Source organism: Coturnix japonica, chromosome 1 (genome assembly GCF_054131305.1).
Source record: "Coturnix japonica strain WE chromosome 1, WE-NBRP24, whole genome shotgun sequence".
Classification (NCBI taxonomy): domain Eukaryota; kingdom Metazoa; phylum Chordata; class Aves; order Galliformes; family Phasianidae; genus Coturnix; species Coturnix japonica.
The window spans coordinates 17,523,581-17,548,123 of record NC_140663.1 but is presented as its reverse complement, the minus strand read 5'-3'; the positions used below and the strand labels follow the sequence as shown (position 1 = coordinate 17,548,123).

The 24,543-nt window shown below is 37.8% G+C and overlaps 1 protein-coding gene across 3 annotated transcripts in view; it reads left to right on the top strand.

Moving 5' to 3' along the window:
- The window catches only part of IL17REL (interleukin 17 receptor E like), a 43,746-nt gene extending 35,378 nt beyond the window's left edge, over positions 1–8,368 (top strand). For all 3 annotated transcript variants that reach the window (XM_015852315.3, XM_015852306.3, XM_085517843.1), the window contains exons 12-17: positions 245–302; positions 510–655; positions 3,369–3,428; positions 4,333–4,390; positions 6,375–6,429; positions 7,414–8,368. In XM_015852315.3, coding sequence (XP_015707801.2) covers positions 245–302; positions 510–655; positions 3,369–3,428; positions 4,333–4,390; positions 6,375–6,429; positions 7,414–7,441 — 405 coding nt within the window. In that variant the 3' untranslated portion in view covers positions 7,442–8,368. The remainder of the gene's footprint in view (positions 1–244; positions 303–509; positions 656–3,368; positions 3,429–4,332; positions 4,391–6,374; positions 6,430–7,413) is intronic.
- Positions 8,369–24,543: the final 16,175 nt, after the last annotated feature.

Genomic DNA, 24,543 nt, shown 5'->3' with positions numbered 1-24,543 from the left:
TATTACATTGTAGACTACTTTTAAGTCAACAGAACTACATGCTTCTGTAAAATTGAGCATGCAGGGATCTAATTTAAATAAAATGTTAGAGGATACCATAGAGCAGAAAAGCTGTGAATTCATCTTCCTTTTCTGGAGTGCAGTGATATTGTGTACTTGAATCTGTACCCACAGACTGAAATTAAAAAAAACAACAAAGCAGTTTTCCTAACTGGAAATTATTTTCTAATTTCCCTGGTTTCAGTTTACAACCAAACAAGGCTCTTGGGTTAAGTGTCCATTTGCTCATGGAGAATTTCCAGGTAAATATATATTTTTAAAATGACGTAATATTGATTTGTGAATTGCTTTCTCCATTAAGCAAGTTTTCTCTTTTCTTATGTATTCACATCATTGTAGCCTGTAAATTATAGCAAAGAGTTTTGACAGTTCTTTACTTCTATGTATAAACTTCCCAGTAGGTCCAGTGTTGATCAGTATGAAAAGTAATTATTTTTCCCTATTGTCAGCTTGGAAGATGAGAACATCTGCAGCTGCAGATCAAATACAAGTTTTCTTCACATCGCAAACCAAAGCACACTTCTCAGTGCTGGTGTGTAACAGGACACAGCTGGCCTCGTGTGAATCTGCTGGGCTGCGCCATTCAGTCTCTGTGGTTTGTATATCTTCAAATTCTGTAATACTTTTCACCAAATCTAACTGCATTTTTTTATTATTTCTTTTATTGCTATGCAGCTTGAAAGAGTTAATAAGCACATGCATGTACTTATTGGAACAATTGCTGGAACATTTTTAAACCATGAAGTTCTAATTCTGATCTCACACTGATGGAAGATATAAATAAGGAGGCTGAGGTCAAATGAATCATGTCAAAGAAAGTAACTAGCATTGAGCAGAACCTTAATATTTTTTAACATCATTTTTGTGGCACAGTATTTGTGTTATGAATATAGCAAAAGTAACTGTTAGCTTTTCATATATGGGTCACTGATGTAGCTGACCACACATGTCTCACATCATTAAATTTAAGACTTAAGGCACAATTCTACAAAGGTCTTGAGCTACTCTAAATCTCATGGTTGCCAAAAGAAATCCACTACAGCACACACAAAAAGGAAAGTTTTCAGACAATTACACTTTTTCAGACAGCTGACTGGGACTGCACAACAACTTCTGACTGCACAACTGTTTCTTCCAGAAAAAAGAAGGGAGAGAGGAAAAAGACTGTGGGAGGGCAAGACTGCTTTTTCAGTCCTTGATCCTTTCAGCATGCAGCATGCACACAGCAGGGGGTTGTTGACAGGAGGGCAGCTTAAGCAAGCAGTTGACTTCTTAAACTCAAAGGGATGGACACTGAAAACTGAAACTGAATTTATTTTCTAAAGAATCAGTTTAGATTTTTTATTACATCCCTTGTTCTGAGTGTAGCTAAGCATTTGTTCCAAGCTGAGTTTTCCAACTCTGGGTTTTGTTAACAAGTTGAAGCTGAGTTTAAGTGAAACACGGTATCTCCTCCAAGAGATCTGAGAAATGGGGGCACATGTCTATCAAAAGTCACAGACTCACAGAATCACAGAATGTCAGGGATTGAAAGGGACCTCAAAAGATCATCTAGGTGGATGTCACTGAGAAGAGTAGGAGAATTCTGTCCTTATGGAGCAAGACATGCTTATTACTGGCAGAGATGGAGACCAATGTAGAAACAGTTGACAAACAATGTGTTCTGTGAACATTTATCAGTGTAGTTTCCCTTCAATTGGCTTATTTCAAATAAAATCTGTGGAATTTAGACTTTTGGTTTTAAATGCTCACTGTGTGAATTGCAAAGTGAGAAGGCTAATGGTACAATACTGATAAGGCAGAGCAAGGTGTTGTGCAGTGTCTTTCATGAAGGGCACTGATATGTTTAGAAATGCTTTTTTTCTTCCTTCTCGTGCAAAGTTGTGATTTCCTTTGTGTACTGTGACACAGTGGGAGCCCACATAAGTTACACACAGTTCCCGCCTCACCGCTGTGAGCAATATACACAAAATTTTCATAATGACTTAGCTCTGTGTTCCCAGAAACTGATGTTCTTTCTAGTAATCCCAGTTTGGTTGTGCTTGAGTAAGAACACATTCACCTAATTTACCCGAAATTATTTTAGGAGTTTGCCACACTAAAGAAAACAGTGTGAGATGCAAATCTATTAGTGAACTAACCAAAATTAGTTTGAGGACAAACTAGAAACAATCAAATGTTAAGTGTCAGAACAGTCATTTAGGACAATTTTACCCTAAGGCTGAGCTTGTTCTTGGCATACAATATGATGGGAAACCCACAAGAACTGAGAAGAAAGGGTCATTCCTTCAACTCACGTACACCAGGGAAAAGAAGTGAAGATACTTGGTGCTAACATGGTGTCAGCAGCCTTGGTGGGAGGGTGTCCTCCCTCATGGTACTTCACAAAGTACAGGAAGGAATATTTGCCTCGTTCCTATGCACAATCCAGACTGTGCTTGGCAAAACTACCCTGGCTGATTATGGTCATTGAGAGCCAGAGATATTTTCAGATATATTTTCAGATATCTCTGAAAATATGTAACCTTCCATGAGGAATGTGTACTCTTATATTTTTTACTTTATATGTTAATTTTCCAAAACAGTAAAACAGGAAAGAAAAAAGAAAAAAAAAAAAGTTGGAAAGACAATATGTTTTCACTGTTTCAGGATATGGAAAATAATAGTTTTTTTTTTCTTTTTTTTTCCCCTTTCTTTCTTTCTTTCTTTCTTTCTTTCTTTCTTTCTTTCTTTCTTTCTTTCTTTCTTTCTTTCTTTCTTTCTTTCTTTCTTTCTTTCTTTCTTTCTTTCTTTCTTTCTTTCTTTCTTCCTTCCTTCCTTCCTTCCTTCCTTCCTTCCTTCCTTCCTTCCTTCCTTCCTTCCTTCCTTCCTTCCTTCCTTCCTTCCTTCCTTCCTTCCTTCCTTCCTTCCTTCCTTCCTTCCTTCCTTCCTTCCTTCCTTCTTCCTTCCTTCCTTCCTTCCTTCCTTCCTTCCTTCCTTCCTTCCTTCCTTCCTTCCTTCCTTCCTTCCTTCCTTCCTTCCTTCCTTCCTTCCTTCCTTCCTTCCTTCCTTCCTTCCTTCCTTCCTTCCTTCCTTCCTTCCTTCCTTCCTTCCTTCCTTCCTTCCTTCCTTCCTTCCTTCCTTCCTTCCTTCCTTCCTTCCTTCCTTCCTTCCTTCCTTCCTTCCTTCCTTCCTTCCTTCCTTCCTTCCTTCCTTCCTTCCTCCCTTCCTCCCTCCCTCCCTCCCTCCCTCCCTCCCTCCCTCCCTCCCTCCCTCCCTTCCTTCCTTTTTCTTTCTTTTCTTCCTTTCTTTTTCTTTCTTTTCTTAAGGGAGATTCTGTGTCAATCGCAGTGTCACGGGAAATGTGTGGGTCAACAATTTGCATTCAGGTACGTATATTGATTTTGCCAGGTACTGTGTACAAAATAAACAAGTCATAATAAAGAAAAAAAAGAACAAAAGAAAAATAAAAAAATTTTAAAAAAAGGAAATCATCAGGCACCCTCCCAACTTCCTCCTCCTAGCCAGATCTGATTGCTGTGCAAATGGAGTTGGCAGAGAGCATTATTTATAGCTTGAAGTGCTGCCACCACCTCTTGTAGAGATGATTTAATTAACAGAGAAGTTGCTGTCAGTGATCCTGCTGCTTTGTAAGTGGCAGATAAAGGGATATCGACAGGAAACTGTTAATCCTGTCTCTGTATGTTCCTTTGTTTCTAATACAAGGTTAGTTAAGAGATCCAAGTAAATCATAGATGAATCTTTGAAATTTTGACATCAGCTGAAAAAGGTTAGGCATATAGCTAACATAACAGTAAGTACGTAGTATTCTAGAATTAGCGCTCCTGAAAGCACAGCAGTACCAAATCACTGATTGTTTTGCACACTAACTGTAGCTGAACTTCATTAAGACATCATTGATAGAAAATAATATGAAGCTGATTGGTTTTCTCCTCTCTGGAATTAAGAGTTCTCAACTTGGTGTTTCTTGAGTCTCTTGAGTTCTTGAGTTGATATTTTCCTGCATAAATTGTCTGTTGTGTAAATAAGATAACATCTGTCAGAACATAACTCTTCAAACAAGAAAAAACGGATTGATTTTAACATTTAGAAGCCTAAAAATGATAGTGACTCACTGGACTGAAGTCTCCGTGCACATTTCTTTAAAAATAGAATAAAAATGTACTCAGTCAAGTAGACTAATAAAGCAGCATTTTATTATTGATGTAAACAGAATTGTTTAGTAACAGTACTGCTGAAAGGGGAATAAGACTCAGTTCTTTCTTTTACAAGGGCTGGAGGACAGATGTAGATTATTCAGTTCCACTGCAGATCTGTGATATCCACTGTGGTAAGTACTTACAGTGACAAAAGAAAAACCAGGTTATGACTGAATGGAAGAAATCATCTCAAGTGAGGGATGCTTTCATTGGGAAATGAAGATCGGGTTCATCTGACTGAATGTAGATGTCTACATGTGAGCTAGAGATGCTCAGCTTCCTTTATAGACAATGGATTCCTACCTAAACCAGCTTTTAATTAGCTACTGTAAGGGCAACTTGTGTGGCTGTCTGTCTTCTCTGCTCCCTGGGTGAATTTACCAGCCTGTGCCAAGTGCTGCATGCCACACCTACATTTGCCGTGCTCTCGGTAGATGAAGTAACTAGTTTAAAAACAATCCTTGGCAAGTGGGCATGCACTTCCATCATTGTAGTGATTGCAGCATAGCTCTACTGTTAATTCTCCACCTCTGCAAATGGAACAGCAGGAGTTTTCTCCACTGAAGAAGTACTGCCAAGGATAGTATTATGAGTTCAAGTGCACTCACATTCACTCAAGAAGTCATAATATTCTGAAATCTCCAACCCCTGATGGTTGCACTGTAAAATCTGATCAATCTGAAGTAAATAAGCCTCCAGGGTTCACGGTGAAGAACACAGCCTTAGGTTTTGCAGAACTAAAAAGTCTAAAAAGGAGTCGAGCTGAGAGAAAGCTCAATCTGAGCACTGCAAGAAAAAAACACACCCCAAACTCACACAAAGACTTCCCCTCCCAGTTCATTGTAAACATAGCAATTCCTATGAAAGATTTGCTCTGTGTGTAGTTAACTGTAGTTTCAGATTCATAAGCCTGATACTTGGCACTTGAATTTGCAATCCAACTGCGGTTCTCTGTGCAAACACTGCTTGTTCAGTTTTCTTCTATACTCACGATAAGTCCACTCGAGATGAATCAGTTAATTTTTGAATGTTGTGATTCATGCAATCTGGATGCATTCTCCTTATTCATAGTTTCCATTTAACAAATGTGAAAAATATGAAAAAAAGCATCAAAAATAATAGGTTTCAAGGATGACAGTCAGGGAATTCTCTCCTGCCTTCTAATAGGAGAAAATGGATCTATGTATTAAATGAAAATGGTGGAACACTGAAAACTGAATAAAGAGTTTTCTGGACATGTTTGATTAAAATGTGGAATTTGTCATCATAATTTCTGTTCTTATCAAGAATTTGTGGAGATTAATAATAATAACAACATCTTTCCATTAAGAGATTGCTGAAACTTCCTTCTGAGATAGCTCGTGCAAACTTTCTCAGTGGTGAGATTCTAAACTGTGTGGCTCCAACTCATAATCTTTGTGCTCTTACTGGCTCATCAGGAGTCATCAACTGCCTGTTTTGTCATGTGTCAGATACTGAATGCAACAGCATTACTACTAAGAATTTTGAATTCTCAAGTGCTTATTTTCAGAAGTTAAGACATCTTCTCAAGTAAGAGCTTTCAAAAATCAAGAGATGAAGAATGTTCCTTAAAGACAACCTCATCTAGGGTGGTAGTTCTTACAGTGTGGTACCATTTGTCCTTGAACCCAATATGCTAAAAGAAAGAAAGACATATTAAATGTAGAATTTGTCCATAACTTGCGGCAGCTCAATTCTACTAAATGTCAAATGATTGAGAAACAGTCTTACAAAAGTGAAAATATCTATTGTCTGCATCTTTGTGAAATAGGAACTTATATCGTTACTACATTTTAGTAAAGATTCCATGTAGTGTCAGTGTGCCAAAAGAGCAATGATGTTGTTGACATGCATTTTATTTCTCAAACACAAAACCCAAAGGCAAAACTTGCTTCTCTTTCCAGTTTTATTATTCCTTTGCCCACTTCCTTGGACTGCATTAGAAGCAAAATATTCTAAAACATTATTTCGCTGATTTAAGACGAAACATATCCATTCCAAATGAAAAAATAACTGGAGTCAGTTAATGTGAAAAAAATGTATGAGCTGAAATGAAAACAAAATGACACTTTACATTTTGACTTGCTTCTTCAGGTTTTCGTGGACAGACATACGGTAATGAAAACCCTGCAAAGGCCATGACACACAGGTATTCAGCCATTCTCTTCAATGCATTGTTAACAGAATTTAAGAGTTGGCACAGTTAATTCTGGAAACGTCATTTTACTGTCTCTAAGGAATGGAAGAAGAGTGAATTTTTTTTACTTGCTGACAGGAATGTCAGGTTCCTATCTCTCCCCTTTCCTTCTCTCTCCTGTTGGCACCTCTTACTCCTTTGTTCTAGCTCTCATGCAGTCTGGCCTGAGAGATAGCTGCTAGAGAGACAAAAAGACAAACGGTGATAAATAACCAATGGAAGTGAGAAATTTGTAAAACAACCATTCAGCCTTCAAGAGCCCTGGAAAAATCAGATTTACTGAGGATGGCTTTCATATTATTAGCACTTATCTCCTGCCTTTCTCCTGATATTTGCAGGGGGGATCACAACACCCTGTTCTCTCTGCTGTACTTGCTCAGCTGTTCCAGTCTTTTTTCTTTTTCTTTTTTTTCTTTTTTCTTTTTTTTTTTTTTTTTTCCCCACATCCATCACAAAACACTTATTCCTAGGCTGTAAAGAAGTCAGTAATTAATGGAGTCAATGAATGTATGATTTGGTAAGACCCTGAGCTTCTCAAAAAGCTCTTTCTTTAAGGATGTCCTTTTGGAGGCAACTTGGAACAATGGGAGCAACCTAGAACACAAGAAAGAGTAGAGTTTTTCTGAAAAGTTGTCGTTCAAAGATGTTTAAAATACACAGCCTTGCCAAAGTTAGGCAAATCATGTGGTTGAAAAGCTGCTGCCATCTTCGATTTGGGGTTGTCTTTGCTTTTTGCCTTGCTAGATGGTACCACTAAGAACAAAGTATCTCATTTTTGTGCATTTGTTCAAAGTCACTGTGTGGTTTGGGCAGTCAAGTCCTCAAGCTATAGGTAAATCGTTACAGTTATTGCTAACTCCAACTATGTAAGAATGCAACCAACTCTTTCTCAGTGCAAAGAAAAAAATTATCTTTCATTTTCTGTTTCTCCCCTAGAATGAAGAGTGTGCATTCCTTGCATTGAATTTAACAACACATTTTCAATCTCCTTAGCAGCTTATCAACATCGAGTTGCTTTTTGGTATAACTTGCAAACTGGCATCTCACATCTTAATAAATTCTCCTAATTCTGTGGGATTATTCTTATGGGTGGAGAATTTAGCAAGTTAGACCTACATTAATGTCCAAAAGAAGCTGAATTATGATTCCTCATTTCACAGTATTTCAAAACAAAGCACATTTTAGATCATGTAGTTAGAGAATCAGGTTCACATTTTCCTTCTAAAATAATATTTTATATATGATGTGCTTTAAATGAATAATTTCACAGTACCTATAGAACAAGAATTTCAGATGTGCTTATTTGTAACTCTTCTTTTTAAACCATAAGAAAAAGTTTTTGGGAAATGAAGAAAGGAAGTTTTCTCATCTTTTTACAATATCCTTCTTTGTTTTCTGATGCCACTCTGTTGACCTCATTGTGACAGACCATGTTCCTTAAATATATCTAATAACTGATTTCTGTGTTTACATTTGCATTTGACTTGGAGATAACTCCTATTTATCGGAGGAGGTCTTTGGTTTGATAGTTACTTAAAACAGTCACATGAAAATCCAGCCTAGAAGGAAACAGTTAGGTGGAAATAACTGAAGTTTTTTGTTTGTTTTTGTTGTTGTTGTTGTTTTCCCATTATATCAGTATTTATATGTAACATTTGAGAATAATATTACACTTTGTACTGATTATAAAACATTTGGCCTACGTTTTGAGGAACACTCCTGTCAAACATCCTTACTTCCTGTTGTGTAAAAAGGAAATAAAGTCATTTAAAAGATTATTAATAACAAATCCTAAAACCATGTAGAATTGCTCATGTGAGATCAAAAAGATGGGAGGGGAGTGAGGGTGTGGAACAAGAATTTGATCAATAAAAAATATTTTCCATCTGAATGTGTTTGTTTTTTTTTTTTCTCATGATTTTCAGAGAATTTACGGAGTACAAATAAGGTATGAGTCATTTCTGCTATGGTGAAACAAGGTTTTAGTTGGACTCTCAAGAGGACAAACACTACCTGGCTCATTTGATATTAAAACTTCACTGTGTAGAGCACACATCTACTAGATAGATTCCTATTCAGTGCAGTGCTACAGCTCCAAAAGCAGATGTGGAAAGGCAGCCTTTGAGAAGCATTTATTTACTTGCTTTGACTGTGAAATAGAAGCACCGATCTATTCAAACATCTGCTTTTTCCTTTAATGCCTTCCAGACTGCAGCCAGAAACATCGTGTTTGACTAAGGGAGCATTAACATTACTCTTTAGTGGAAAAGCCTTTTCCAAAAGGCAAAAGGTTGATTTGTACAGTATACTGCTTTTTATTGCTGCTAAGTCTTATGAGGAACTTTTTGCCTCTGTTCTCAGACTGAAAATGAATTCAGATTATCATGGCATGGTAGGATCTGAAAACCAAAGTGTAGCTAAGACAAAACCCCACCTCCAATGTCAAGTCCTGAAGCAGCAGTATCTGCACTGGAGGTTGCTGGATACTTTAAATTGCAAAATCTTATTTTGGCTGCACAAGTGCTAAAATTCTTGGGGAAATCTTTTCTTGTTGATGGTAGCAGACATGCTGCTTCATTGAAATGTCTGAAGTTTAACTGTTCATTCAAAGGTAGCAATCTAGATTCCAGTGTGGCCGCTGCAGTGACATGTACTTCTCAAGCATATTTTGTTCTGACCAGACACTTAAGTTAGAGATAGCCTAGACAGCTCAGCCTAGATGCTTACCATTAACACATTCTTGACTGTAGCAATGCTTGCAAATAATTCCTGTTTGTATTTCTGTACTTTGTCTCAGATCTGCCTGTTTGCATTTGTATAGCAGGAAAGTTGATTATGGTTGACTCCTTACCTGAACCTTAAGAGTCCTGCTTATAATACATCACTTTGGATAACCTTTCTCTACTTTGATTACAAAATTATTGCTCCATCTGAGACTAGCTCTTACTGTTCCTTCGAACTGGAATGCCCTGGAAGAGAGTTCCATGTGATGCTTTTTTTGTTCAGAAGTTAAGAGTTCTACATTACTCAGCTACCAGATGCTAGTGTACTTGTGACAATATAGCCACAGATATACATGTAACTATACGTATTTTTTTTCCCCATGAGGCATTTCAAATACTAGTAGATCAATCCTGAAAGAATCAGGTATAGAAATACATTCTAGCGCTAAATGTATTCACTAAACTCTGCTAGACACTGAAAAATTTTCTCACCCAAACTATGCAATAGTTTTGCAATATTGACCAATGCACAATACTGCAATAGAAGTCAAATCCAAAAATCTCATGTGTGATTGCTTATAGACTTGGCTAATTATATAGGGCTTCCTTTTTGTATTTTTTTTTTTGTTTGTTTTAATTGAATTGAATTCTTTTCTTGCTGATAATTGACCCAGTCGGATCACTCTGTCTCGAGACAATTCACAGTTATTTGTTTTCCATGTCATATAGATATCTCTTATTTGCAGTTGTGGATATATCTACTTTATTACGAGTTACAGTTTAATTACATGCACAAATTGCCACATAATAATGAGAAGCTGTGTTTCTGAATATCTTGGAGTATTTTTAGATCATGTAAGATTTTCTCTTAGCACTCTAAGATGGCTGCATGCTACAGTCCTGGAAGTCATTTATACACATTTGTGCATCAGTGTGCTGCGCCTAAGCTAATAAAACTTGCTGAAAGGCAGGAGAGAACAGTTTGACCGCAGCACTGCTGATTCAATATGAAGCATCCTTCTTTTAAGTTTGTATGAGTTAACAATGAGCAGAAAACTGTCCTAAGCATGTAATCTGACTCAATTCCTTGGACTAGCTCACCAGTTCTCGCATTGGATACTTTGGGATTTAGTCCTCTGTGGAGTGCCCAAAGCCTGACAAAGACCAAGTGCAAATCAAGAATGCCTGCTTTCACAGCTAAAGCCTCTATTAGTTCCTCACCAATGAGGAAAGGTAACAACTGTCTAACTTTTTCTTCCTGTGAGCACAGTAACTGGAGCTGAGTGAGAGCTTTATTCCTCTGCTTTTCTTTTGTCCAGGAATGACAGTGGAGATCTATGAATTAAGTTATTAATCAGTCTTCTTCTTCCTCTCTTGTCCTTCTGTTTTATCCATCTGCCGAGCTAGAAACTTGTCTTTTCTCTCCATGTAAAATCTTACAGATATTTTCCCGTGTCCTGTGAAGTGGAATGTCGCTGAGGAGGCAGCACTTTCAATTGCAGCCAGCTGGATCCAACTTAAAGAAATACTTTGCAGAGACAAACACAAGTAGGACACTGAAGTAAATGTGTTTCAGTTGCAACAAAGTTCTTATCAGGAACTTAGAAAAGATAGAAGGATAACTATCTGCAAACTGGCTCTTAATGGGAATTATGAAAGAACCTACAATTTTGGGGAATGCAGAAATCTTTGATTTTTATTTTTTTTTTTAACTTATCTAAGAAAAGAATTTTAGCCTCTATGGTGAGCCTTTGATGTTACAGTTTACTTCAGGGTTCTGATTATCTGCATTACATTCCTTACAGTTTTCTCCAAGGCTTTCATTTGTAGCAAACCAACTTTTCCCATCTGAGAGAAAGCTTGAGTATACCTTTGGCTCTAGGGTGTTTTCCCCTCCTTCAGGAGATATAGACATAGTCATTCTGCTCTTGAAAGAGCCCTGGAATGCTCTATATACCACCTAGTCTGAACAAATTATATTTCAGACTAAGATTTACTCCATTGCAGTGAAAAAGATAGTGTACATGTATTTGTGAGAGCTGTTTATCACTCGTCATTATCTCCTTGGTATAGAGACACTGGCTATCATGGGAAACAGCTGCCACTGCAGCTGTCACTGCTTGAGATGAGAGAGGAAATTGAGATTCCAGAATGGGTGCTGTACTCCAATGAAGCACTGCTCTGTCATCGTTAGAAAGGAAATGCAGTCACTGTGTTTGAAGAACATTAGCTTTTATCTACATTTATTTATAAAACTTATTTATAAAACTCAGATGCTACGGATTTGTTTGATATAGATTCTTACTAGATTTAATTGTCTTTCACTGTTAGATGACTCAAAACTAGATGATCTTGTAGGTCCTCTCCAAAGCTGTGATTTTATGATTCTATGATACAGCTCTCAGAAAAGGAGAACTTTTGCACCAGGTTTTTCCTGGACATAGATAAGTTGTGTAAGATACTTACAAGGTGGTAGTGTTCCTTTATCTATACCTTAAGGTTTTTATAGAAACTTCTTTTATATTTAATAGGCCATTTTAAGGAATTCATTCAGAAGTCCAACAAAATGAGAAGGGCCCTTAGACAATGTTCATTGTAATATAGTTCACAAGCACAATTCTCATCCCTAATCTGTCAGTTGTAAATTCTTGTGAAGCTTGTGCGTGTACATGCATGTGCATGTGTGAGAGTGTGAGACAAAGGGAGAGAATTGTACTCACTGGGAGAAACTTTCTCTTGACTTAACTGATCTGTGAACCACTGCTTGACAGCAGCAGTTGCTGGGCCTGCCAGAAACAACAGCGTTCACTACTCACTTAGCATTGGCATGAAGAAAACAGCCTTGGTCCAGCCCACAGAAGTATGCCTCTAATCTGTAAGTCATCTGTAATAATTACTAGTAAACCCCAGTAAAGTATGGATTCCATTTGTCTTTTGAGGCATTTTTTCTTTTGCTTGGCAATACATGCACAATACTGGGTTTTGTTTCCCGGAAGAACAAAAGTATTTAATTCTGCAAAGTTGTGCAGCGATTCATTCCCAGGTAAGTGGAAAACAGAGCATTTTGAGACCATAAGACATACAGAATAGCTTCCCAAATGTGAGATATTAAGTTTTGTCCAGGGGGTAAAAAAGATATGTATATAGTAAATGAGCATGAGAAATCAAAGACTCAGTAAATAAGCTTTGATGGGCACTGTATTTGGACTTCATGAACTTCCATGCTTTTTCTGGCATCCTTTCTGGGCTTATCTAAAGGCTCAACTTTAGTTCCCCATTGATTTAAGTGTGTGCAAACTTATTTTTTGTGGGGGTCACTTACTTTGTTGCAGTTGCCAAAACTGTGTCCTGTGATTAATCTTCTCCTCATTCAACCATGTTGTGTCATGATGAGACTAATACCTTCCCTTTTGCCATCTCCAAATCAAATCAATCTGGTGGAAGGATTGTCACATTGGAGGTAGGGGCACAAATTCCCTTTTTGCCATACAGCACTGCACCATCTCTCCTATTCTGGGAGCCCATGAATAGATGGCATGTGGGAAACTAAGGTTTAGAATCACAGAATTATAGAATCACCAATGTTGGAAAAGATCTCCAAGATCATCTACTCCAACCTTCCACCTAACACCAATATTTCCCCACTAATCCATATGCCTCAGTACAACATTTAAACTTTTCTTGAACACATCCAGGGACAGTAACTACACTGCTTCCCTGGGCAGCCCGTTCCACTGCCTGACCACTCTTTTGGAGAAGTATTTCCTAACACCCAACCTGAATCTTCTCTGGTGCAACTTGAGGCCATTCCCTCTCTTCTTGCTAGTTAACACTAGTTAAAATTTGAAGGGGAAAGAACTACCAGAATTCACACTGTTTTAGAAAATAAAACAGAAATGACCTGTAATATTTTTCTGCAATATAGATAGCTTTGGAAAAGCTTTGCAACCCACTCATTATGGATTATTATTTTTTCCCACAAATGTACTGAGTTATTAAGCCAGAACAGAATGTGTTCTGTATGTAGATAAGGCTTTGTAGTACAGGTAGTGATTGTGGTATCGATGAAGTTTTTTGTGGTTGATAAACTAAGATTGTTTTCTTTTTCCTCACGTATAACTTTATTTATCAGCATTCTATGTCAGCTACCAGTTTCTTATCAGCTGTACACTAATGTGAAACCCATTTACAATTTGATGATCATCACCTGGTTTGTATTAGTACCTTGACAATTTATGAACTTGCTGAACAACTGAGAAACTAACTCACATTTCTCTAAAGCAGTAAGAATTTACATCATTATTTCTTCTTAAGCTGTTGGATATCTTTTGCATTCCCTTTTTCTGATTCTGATCTTCTATCTATTTTTCATTTTCATTTTCTTTTTCTTTTTTTAGTAGTAGAAGATATCTGTGTTTCTGGATAAATTGCTTAATAACACAATTGGGGCCAAAAATGAAAACCATGGACTGGAATTGCACTTACTTGCAATTGGCTCTGGAGTGCTCAAAAAAGAAGTGTCTCCTGGTATTTATTTCTTAATTTATGCAGATTGCTGTTTACTTTGGATTAGTCATTCTCTTTCACACATTCAGCTATGAATTTTATGAAGTGTGTCTTAGCAGCTCAGTAAGTTTAACATTTGTTTGATTAATTGTGAAAAACCAAACATAACATTCAACTCTAATGACTTGTAGGGAAGGAGAGTACCTATTGGATGTAGTAGTTTTGCTGATAGGGGAAATTTCAGTCTATGTTGAAATGTACTTCACCCATCACACAGTTCTTCCAAAACTGCCTAGCAAAATTTTCCAGATCATCTAATTATTCAGTTGTTCCTCTCTTCCTTCTTTGTCATCCTTCCTTGCCACCCTCCCTTTATTTCCATCCTTCCTTTCTTCCATTTCTTCCTTCAGTTTCTTTGATTTTTGAGACAAGACATGTAGAAAACTTTCTAGACACCATTTATCTGTGTGTTTTAAAGGCCTAGTGGGACTCCTCAGAGGCAATTTAACCTGTTGTTCCTCTTAAAAGTTCTCTCTCAGTGCACTTGTGTGTTGAAGGTTATAGTATAACAGGAGATAACTTGTTTTGTACAATGTGCAGCTAGGTGATAATCGCTAGTTCTGTGTCTGTTTGAGCTGTGGTATCTGACCTCAATCACAACTTGACTTTTTGCACTGTCCTATCTCCAGACTGAGAATTACACAAAATACGCATTTGGTTCTGGAAGAAAATAAGAGGAAGAAGAACTTCCATCCGACTATGCAATAATGAATATAAAGTAGGAACTTGAGGTACTGTGAGGAGAACAAGAAAGTCTGGAATTTCCCCCTGGGAAAATGATAAGACTTAATCTCAGTTCAATTTTTTTTTTTATGGTCAGTACCTCAACACTGATGTATCTCATGTCTTGCATCTCAGTAACTTTAGAGAAGTAACAGGACCTTTCAGTCAGGGCTGAAAAGCTGTGTCCTAAATAGATGGCTATGCTGTGGTACCTCTGCAAAACTGCAGCTTTGGTGGGAATGACCCTTGGGCAGATGAGGAGTACAATGTTTTTGCTGTGTGTGCTGAAAACAGACTGTAAAACCTGGGGCCTGGGCCAGCCTGCAGACTGGGAGAACCTACTGTGTGCCAAGAATTAATCTTTGAAGCATTTATTTGGAAAAGAAGATAGATAATTGGTACGCAAAATGTTCTTCCGGTTTTAATATGCATTTCATAAAAAGCAAACACGTATGCATGTGATGTCATTTGACACAAGGCACAGGAATTAAGCCCAGGTGAGGCACTCTTTGGGCTGTTGCTCCTAGAGGAGAGCTTGTTCATCACAGAGTGGAGGGATTACTTTGGAGATGACTTCCCTGCTGTTTCACTGAAAAAGAAAAATGGCTTTGTGAAAGCAGATCGAAATTAATTACAGGTTGAACAGTTATACTGTGATGGGTCATGATATTTTTTAGTGGTGGCTTTGCTGTGATGGCTATGGGAAATGGATGCATTTTCCATACATGTGGCTTCTCTGTTTCCCCAGTTACTCCACATATAGCTTTCAGAAGGAAAAATGAGCACATGGTGTTGAATCATCATAAAAGTTTTGGCATAGCTTTAAATCCACAGTTTCCTGATATTTTTCTGCAAAGGTGTCAAAAGAAACCTCCCAAATCTCTTTTTTCTTTTTCTTTTTTCTTTTTTCTTTTTCCTTTTTCTTTTTTCTTTTTTCTTTTTCTTTTTCTTTTTTCTTTTTTCTTTTTTCTTTTTTCTTTTTTCTTTTTTTCTTTTTTTTCTTTTTTCTTTTTTTTATTTTTTGTTTTTTCTTTTTTTCTTTTTCTCTTTTCCTTTTTTCTTTTTTTTTTCTTTTTCCTTTTTCTTTTCTCATCTCTTTTCAAACATCCACTTCCCATCCACTTCTATCTACTGTAGATCATCCCCAGCAGTTCTCTTTTCATGATGTTTCAGTTTCAGTTCTAGGATTACCAAAGCATTCTCCCAGTCTGAACATGAAACCGCATTCAGAATAGCAAGTACTGCTGTTTATTTCACAGCTTTGTAGTATAGCAATGACAGATGCCCTGAGGTAGTCCCTCCAGTTTGCAGAGACAAGAATGGGAACTGAATACAAGTTTGCAAACATCTTTTTAATTTTTTTATTTTTATTTTTTTTTTCCCTATAAAAATCTAATTTCCTCTTAGATGCGAGAGGAACGAAAGAAAAATGTTAAAATGATATAAAAGAGTGGAATATGCAACCTATGACTACTTCGGTATCTTTGGAAACAAAATACAAAGGATCTATCTGCTGTCAGATTATCCCCTCCTATGAGGTAATGACTGAGGTATGAATTGCAGAGACAAGCCTTCAGGGTCAACACATGCACAGATTAAGGAATAATTACATACTAAGGAATGGGAATAGCTTGACTGTGAGTACTGACTTCAAACATCAACTGGCTCTCCTCCCTCAGATTTCCTCATTATAAAAGAACTAGTTTATATTAATACTTCTCGAATACTACACAAATAATTTTCTCCTGGTCTGTTCATAACCCAAAGATTTGCTGCCATCTCTGCACACTTCCTGGCTTCCCTCTTTTAGCTTCCACTGGGGGAAAAATGAGCCATCAGTCATCATGCTGTTTTATTACATTGTGACGACTCTTTTGTTTAACTTTTATTCCTTTCCTCCTTTAATTGCCAGATAATTCCAAATGTTTCTTTTATTCTATAAATGCCTTGCAGTGAGAAACTGGCTTCAGGAGTAGTTTCTACATGTTCTTCTTACCAATTATCTGTTTAATTTTAATCATTTGTGTCCTTCAACTGTTTATGCAGAAGGGCATAAGTCATTGATAATGAAGGGGCGCAGTATCTATGTTTGTCTTTCAGGTGAGTTTTTATTTGTTAAAAATATCTTTCAGAATTACTTCATTATCAAGCAGAAAGTTAAAACGTGAAACCTTTTATCTTTCTTTTATCTCTTTCCTCATTTTCTTTCTTCTAGGCCTGTCTGAAGATTGTTCCAAGAAGTCCTTAAACTGTTAGCTCTGTGCTCTGTGCTGAATTCATGGATTGATTCACCACTCATAACATCCATCCCAATGTAAAATCTTTATCTGTAATTTGATTTTTAGCTTCTGCAGGCAGTATAAGAGGATTCTGGAGATAATTCCAGGTGCTCTTTCAAGAGAGCATGTGAACAGGAAAACTGCCCAATTTCAGGGATCTATACCATAATCTGTGCCATGGTGGCTATATCTCTGCAGGGAACAGCCTATTGCTGTTTCTAGGTAATAATGTTACCTGTAATAATATTATCAGTAATAACAACATCACATGTCACCTTCCAGTTAACAATTTCTCTGAGCCTGAACTCAGAAAGTGCACACACTGAGGTTATGATCTGTCACAGAACCCACTTCAGAGCTGCTTATTCTTGTCCACTCTCCAGTTACAATAGAACTTCTTTTTCACTTGTTTTTTGATCAGAGGAGGTAGCTCAAAGAAAGTACCCAGCTGATTCTGAATCCACAATATGCACTCAGTGTCCTGCATGGAAAACTACACAAATGTAATTTAGACCGTAAACCATGTAAGTTTGTTCAAAGTTGAGAATTTCCCCTCAGCAAACATTTCTGAAAACTGGTGCAATAATCATGAATGGTGAATTCTGTCAAGAGTGATAACAACAGGAATGATAGCTTCCAGTAAAATTTTGGAGATACAAACAAGTTAGCTTGTGCTGGGAACTGCTAACAGAACCCAAGAACAACACGCTGTGACAAAAGGAGAAATTACTGCAGGACAGTAAATACCATTAGTGTCAATGATTTTTCATGTGGGACTGTGAGGAAGTGTAACTTCCTCTTCTCTACTGATTATGAGTTATTTTGCATGAGAAAAACCCCTTGGCACTTACATAGATAACACTGAGCAAACCAGGGCCTTTGAAGGCTGGGATCCTTCTGCACATCTTGGGGCAATGCCCTTGCCCAGGCTGTGCTCAGCTGAATGGAAACTAGAAAAAATCACTGCACCTAATGAGAGCACAGATCAACCTGAGAGGTCTAAATCACTGTTATTTGCCATGCTAATAAATCTTGTTCTCATTAAATGCTAGTAATTAACAGCTACTCAAATTACAAGGTAATGAAAGGGAATTAAAAAAGATTAAGACTCTCTACAGAAGTTTTCTTAACATTGTCCTATTAAATGCGCAAGATAAGGAACTTCCAGAGGAAGTCAAAGATATGGCATCCCAACTTCTAGGGTGTTTGGGACATATGGAAGAAGAAGAAGCCCTGAGTGTAGTACTGTCTTGCTGCTGGAGACTACCCTTTCAAATAGGCTGTTTTCTATATGGGGTAGGTAGAAGGCTGCCTAATCTAGTGATAGTTGCCTGCTCACATTTAACCCTGCTGGCATTTTGAACTAGAAATCTGGAGTTAACCAGTACCTCAGTAAGTTGGAATTGTTGCTCCTAAGCTGCAGTCAGGAGATACCATAAGTTTTATTTTCCATGGATCCCCAGGGACCTCAGAGATCTGGGCTACTGAGGACAGTCATCAAGACATCAAGCTGCGTGATTTATGATTGCTCCTCTCCACATGGGTGTGAAGGGAATGAAGAAGTATTTTTACTTGTAATGAAGCATATTATCTGTGTAAGCTAAGAAAGGGATAATGATCACAGTCTGGATACACTCTACTTGCGGTACATCTTTTCTCTTTTTGGGTTAGCTTATTCCAGGTTATTGGATGGTAACACACTGATCACAACTATGGAAACATTAACAGGAATTTCTTGCTGGTACGTAGTAAGCTAGATGACTGTAAGCAAATTGATGTGATAAGAACTGACCACTTCCTCTTTTGAGTAAACTTCTCAACTTTCATTTGTTTGCTAGAATAATTTTGCAATCCTAAGCATTACAACATGTTCTTCTTTGATAAATATACATCTAATTACTTGTTTGGTAAAGAATGACCTATGACTATGTCAGACTGATGAGACCTATCTGAAATATCCATGACAAATTTGTGCTAAACAGGAAAGGATTTTTTTTTTTTCTCTGGAGTTTGAATCATGACAGACTTGATCACATACACAATACACATTCCGAAGTTGGTGTGAAAAGGAAACAGCAGTGTTTTTCCCAATTGAATGTACATTTGAAATGCACTTTCAGATCAGCTGCAGTGGTCAGGAGTTCTCCCTGAGCCAAAAGGATTTATAGGAGCCCTTTCATAAAGGATCCTCACTGCAATTTGTTACATAGAATCAAAAAAAGGAGTGAATTTCTAGTAAATGTCTTTCTCAGTCAGGAGGAGCCCCATCTCAGGAGCACCAGAAACTTAACAACTTCAATTCTGATACAAGCAGTGAAAAGTCCTCTGGAGACAGGGAAATAAAACTAGAGGATAAGGTCATGTATCACATTTGTATCATTCACCAGGCTCTTTAACAGCCAAGTACAGTGTGCTGGTTTTATGTCATAGATAGCAGTGCCTGTGAAACGAGGAAATGTGCCTGTGAAATGGCCTTACAGATCAGGAATAGATGGGTACAAGCTTGGCATTTGGAGGGTAAATAACAGTGTGCTGTCATGCCAGGGAACAATTCCTTCTGGCAACAGCAGTCCCTCCTACTGTCCAAAGGTTTCGTATGGATGGCCTCAGGCTATCAGTCATTTGGTGTTTTATATCTGCTCTGTGCTCATCTCCCTTCCTGTACATGCTGATTCCAGAAAGGAACTGTCTCCTGCAGAAGGCATTTTCTCACCAAATGACAAGGTTATTTACAGAAATTCTTCCCTCTCCTCTCTCGGGAGCATAATATCTCCACTTCCTTGGCCTTTTCTTCCTTTACCTTCTGTGGAGTCTAAAGAAAGATGTTCAATTTTTGCCTCTTGTCAAAACGGGAAAACTAATATTTTTAAAAAAGGAGAGGTGGTTTTGGGGGAAAAAAAAAAAGACAAATTTTCATTCCAAAAGCTGAACTGCAGGAAAATTTGAGACATTTTAAGTTGTGGTAGCTAATAACTTTGATTTAATTTAAATAATGATTGATAAAACTGAATTATAGAGACAGAATTTTGTGGGACTGGTAAAAGAAGTGTGAGTGGGGATTTTGGGAATAAGGAAGAGGTAAATACAAGTTATTTGAAAGGCTGTTTATTTACAATATAATATAATAAGGTAAAAAGTATTACATGCTGTGTTTAGCCATGTGTTTCTAATGTTTGGTTTCATGCAGCTCGTGGTTGCTCCCATGCCAGCAGAGCTACACCCTAGTCAGTCACTTCCCTCCTTTATTAGCATATTAAAGTGCCTGGATTCAACTCCTTTTCAGTAGTGCAGGGATAATCTAGCCCATAAGCTCATCTGGGAAACTCCTAGTTTTATCTTACTCCCAATATTTTCATAATATCATTTCTTCCTAGAAACAAAACTATTTATGCGTTACTTAATTCCTAGCATCAGCTTTCCCAAGCTTGTTTTTGGTTATTATCACCAAGTCAGTGAAACTCTTGAAACTCCTTTACTTGTGTATTTTGGCTGGTCATCCTCTTTACTGTGACATGCTGTCTGAAAAAGGAACCTTGAGATCAAAACACACAGGTGGTTGATGCAGCAGTGAGTGCAAGGTACACACTACACAGCTCCTTGTTGGCTCTACCACCCTGAAACTCTGCAGTTTGTAATCATATATATTCACTAATAATTCTGGTGGATAAAGGATTGACAGGGATTATGTGCGGGACTGGGAACTGAATCAGTTTATGAAAGGTTGGAGACTGTACTTGTGCTGCTATGAGGAGTTGGTTTTAGGTATACTGAAGATTATTGGACATTTTGAATGATATGTAAGAGGGAGCGATGTGGTGGCATGCGGGGATTTCAGACAGATGGTAGGTGCATCTGTGGGGTACCTGAAGGTGTCTGGAGAAATGGGGTAAGTGAGGGCTTTGTAAATGTCTATGAGTGCCTGGCCCGGCAATTGGAACCCCTACACACCCACCTCCCAGCCCAGGTAAAGGGAAAGGCCCTGGGCTCGGATGAAAAAAGAATTTGTCTTCATTAGTTTGACAACAGATGCTATTGCACAGATCCAAAAAGATTTCATGTTTATTACACTGTTTATTGCTATTGCTTTGAAATATGGTTTCAAAGCATATGAAATATGGTGAGCAGTCACCATTCAGCTAGGAGATGATTCAAACATAAAAGACAGTGTGTAAAAAGAGTGACTCCTGAGGGTGTTTCTCAGTAGATTACAAACCTGTATCCACAAGCTTTAGCATAGAGTCTCGGTAATTGTAATTAGTGTTTTTACTAAGACAATGAAAATACCATGCTGGAATTTGGCTGTGAAATACCAGTCCACCTCACAGGTTTATTGGTCCACAAAAATTAAAGGCAGAAACCAAGACTGCTTTTGGGATTTTCTGAAATATTTAAAAGAAAAAAAGAATCGAACACTATAGAAACGTGATATGATTTGTGACCACCCTGAAGTTATCAAAAATACAAAAAAGACCGAATCAGGGCAAACCAACTCAAATTTAAAAATGCTGTCTATGCTACTGCCAAAAAATATAAAATCATGCTTGAGTGCACAGCCTTATTTTATAGCACATGCCTGAAGATAAATTTTATGGTTCAGATAAGGCCTTCTGAAAAGAGACATGCATGAATCTTTTATAATAGGGAACTCTTTGCTGGGCACTACCCTAATAAAATCACATTTCTGTAAAACAGCTAATAACCTCATATTGTTTCCACTCAGCAGAGTATTATTTCAAAGCCTGGGCACAAACATATGCAGAAGTGTTCTAGTTTAGATCAGCACATATATAAGTTATCCTTTGAGCTGAAATTGTGGGTTCTCCTCAACTCCAGTTTTTCTAAATTTGAAGGTGAATTTTGACTTGATATTGGAATGTTTTGGCTTTAGGGAATCTGAGAGTTAACCATGGTTTCACTCTTGGGTTCAACTCTTCAGTCCACGAAGATGATGACTGACAACTGTTAATTGTTTTATGAGAACCTGAAGGTGCTGCTGCTGAATGCACAAGGGCAAAGGAGACAGATTTTCACTATTCACTCTGCTTAGCTGTAGTTTTACTCCTTGGCTCCATTATGGGCTTCCCCAACCTGCTGTAGTTAGGATGAGGCTCTAAATAGTTCTGGGGACCACTCTAGGCTCTTTTCTCAAAAAGTAGTACATAAGCGACTATCCTGCCTCTTGCTCTCTTCTACAGAGCAAACTTTCCACAAAATGACAGCAACTTTTGCCCTCTAACACATCTTCACACATTCTACATCACTCACTATCAAAATATCTTTGAGACGACACCTGGAGTACTGTGTCCAGATCTGGGACCCACAACACACGAAGGACATGGAGTTGTTGGATTGGGTCCAGAAGAGGGCCACAAAGATGATCAGAGGGCTGGAGCACCTTCCCTACGAGGACAGGCTGAGGGAGCTGGGGCTTTTCAGCCTGGGGAAGTGAAGGTTCTGAGGAGACCTTATAGTGACCTGCCAGTACCAGAAGGGGCCTACAGGAAAGCTGAGGAGGAACTTTTTATAAGGGCATGTAGTTGACAGGATGTGGGGAAATGGCTTTAAACTGCAAGAGGGTAGATTTAGATTAGATGTTAGGAAGAAATACTTTATTGTGAGGGTGGTGAGACTCTGGAGCAGGGGGGATCACATGATCCCCAGATTTTCCTTCCAACCTTAACCATTCTGTGATTCTGAGAGACACAACAGTTACTTGAATTCCTTAGCAATGGTAAACTAAAAGCAAGTCAGAAACTATCTCACCAGCAACAAGGCATTGACTTGAGAAGGAGCATCAGTCATTCACACTGATGTTTAACTCCGCTCTCCATGATCCAGATTTGACTCCTGGCTTTTTAACAAATGCTTCCTCAGATGATGGCCAGGGTTGTCTTAAATAATTCAAGTCAGGAGGTTGTGGTAAGTGGTATAGATAAGGCTACACTGCTCTGGAGAAAGAAAAGGTCTATCAAGGTTGAAGCAAAGAAGCCCAGCTGTCCCATTCATTTGCATGGTCAGAAAACATACTCCAACTCTCCAGCTTAATACAGATGTGGTCAGTCTTTCATGGCAATCAGCATTATGTTACCTGACATAAAAGGGAAAACACTACAGACCCGTTCTTCTCCACCATAATGCCCATCTGAAACTTTGTGACTGAATTGGCTGAATGTGGTAGGTTTTTTGCATAGTTAAAGAGAATCCAGTTTTGATCCAAAGCAAAATTCCAACATTTCAACATTTGTTCTTGATACTTGTGAAGAAAAAAATGCAGTTCTTCACAGAACAGATGTTCCCACAGAAGTTTAATTAAGATTCTAAATGTTTTTCTGCTGTTTTTAAAATCTGAATGAAATATTATCATAGTCCACAATCAAAAGAATTCACTTTTTCTTATTGAAGTAAGCCCAAATGATTCATTTTCAGGTTTTCACCTCCCATTGCACACCCAAAATAATTAAGTAATATGACTATGAAGAGTGATCAAAAGAAAACAAACATTCACAATGGAAATTGTAAGGATTGAGAACCTTGTACTTCAGTATTCAGGGCAATGATTTGGCTGACAATGAGATGCAGCTGATCAGGTGTAGACATCTACAACTGAGCTGGCCGCCTACTCTTTTATAATCACATTTTGGAATGTATCTCAACTGTACAAAGACTCAGCTAATAATCTAATTCTGTGTAATTTTAATGAATAGAAGCAGACCTTTTGAAGTTAAATCTATAGTCAGTGTTTGCTTTGGAGTGACAGAAAAGGACCTACAGACAGGCATGAAACACTGAACTTTCCATTTGTATTTTATCATGTTTGAATTCATTTCTGTCAGGTATTTTACTGTCTATACAGTCTGGAAAAGCCATGAATGATCTCTATAGCATATTTCAGTACAATCAGTACAAGTAATAATAGACAACAACAATGAAGGGAGAAACAGTAAAATCTTTTCTCAGTGCCAGGAGGAAATCAAGCTTTTGATCTCAAACATCTGGCACGACATAAGTCTGTGCTGCAGTTATTAGAATGGTCTGGTGGATAACTTCTAACTTCATCAGACATGTCTTTAAACATCAGAAGTGAACAGTCATAGATTCTGAACAACAAGACCTTTTTATTTTTTTCCACCAACTTACTGCAGATTTGACTTCTTTACATGGCTAACCAAAAGAAAATGTAAATGTTTCCATTTTGGAAGAGTTTGGAGTTAGGAATGTCTTTGCAGTGTCTCATGGACAATGGAGGAACTTCTGTATGTTTGCTCCTTGCTCCTGATTACTACAGCTTTTTCCAAAATCAGATGGGTATTCCATGACTTGTCCATCCAACCCAAACCTCTGGTACCACACAGGATGGAGGATGGAAGAAAAACATTCCTCAGCCTAAAGCAAATTTGTTGCAGTGAAACTGTCAATCTCTTCCCTGTTAATCTTCACCACCTCAACTGTCACCAGTAAAAAACCTTTATAGACAGGATCACCAGGCTTTCTGATAACAATAATGATGACTGAGACTTTCTAATACTGTATGTGATGCTGCAAATCTATGCTTCAAAGTATTTTCTGGAGGTGTTAGAAGCACTGAGGAAACCTTTTCTTAAATGTGCTCATGCTACACAGTTTCTGCCTGAACAAAGTATTTTGTTTAGACTGCAAGGCTGGGTACCAAGTGCCATGCAGATGCCAAGAGCTGTCACGTAGTTCCACGTGCAGCTAAAATGACTTCTCATTTCTAAAACAGATTTTCTTCCTGTAATCTTGTCTATGACTGGCAG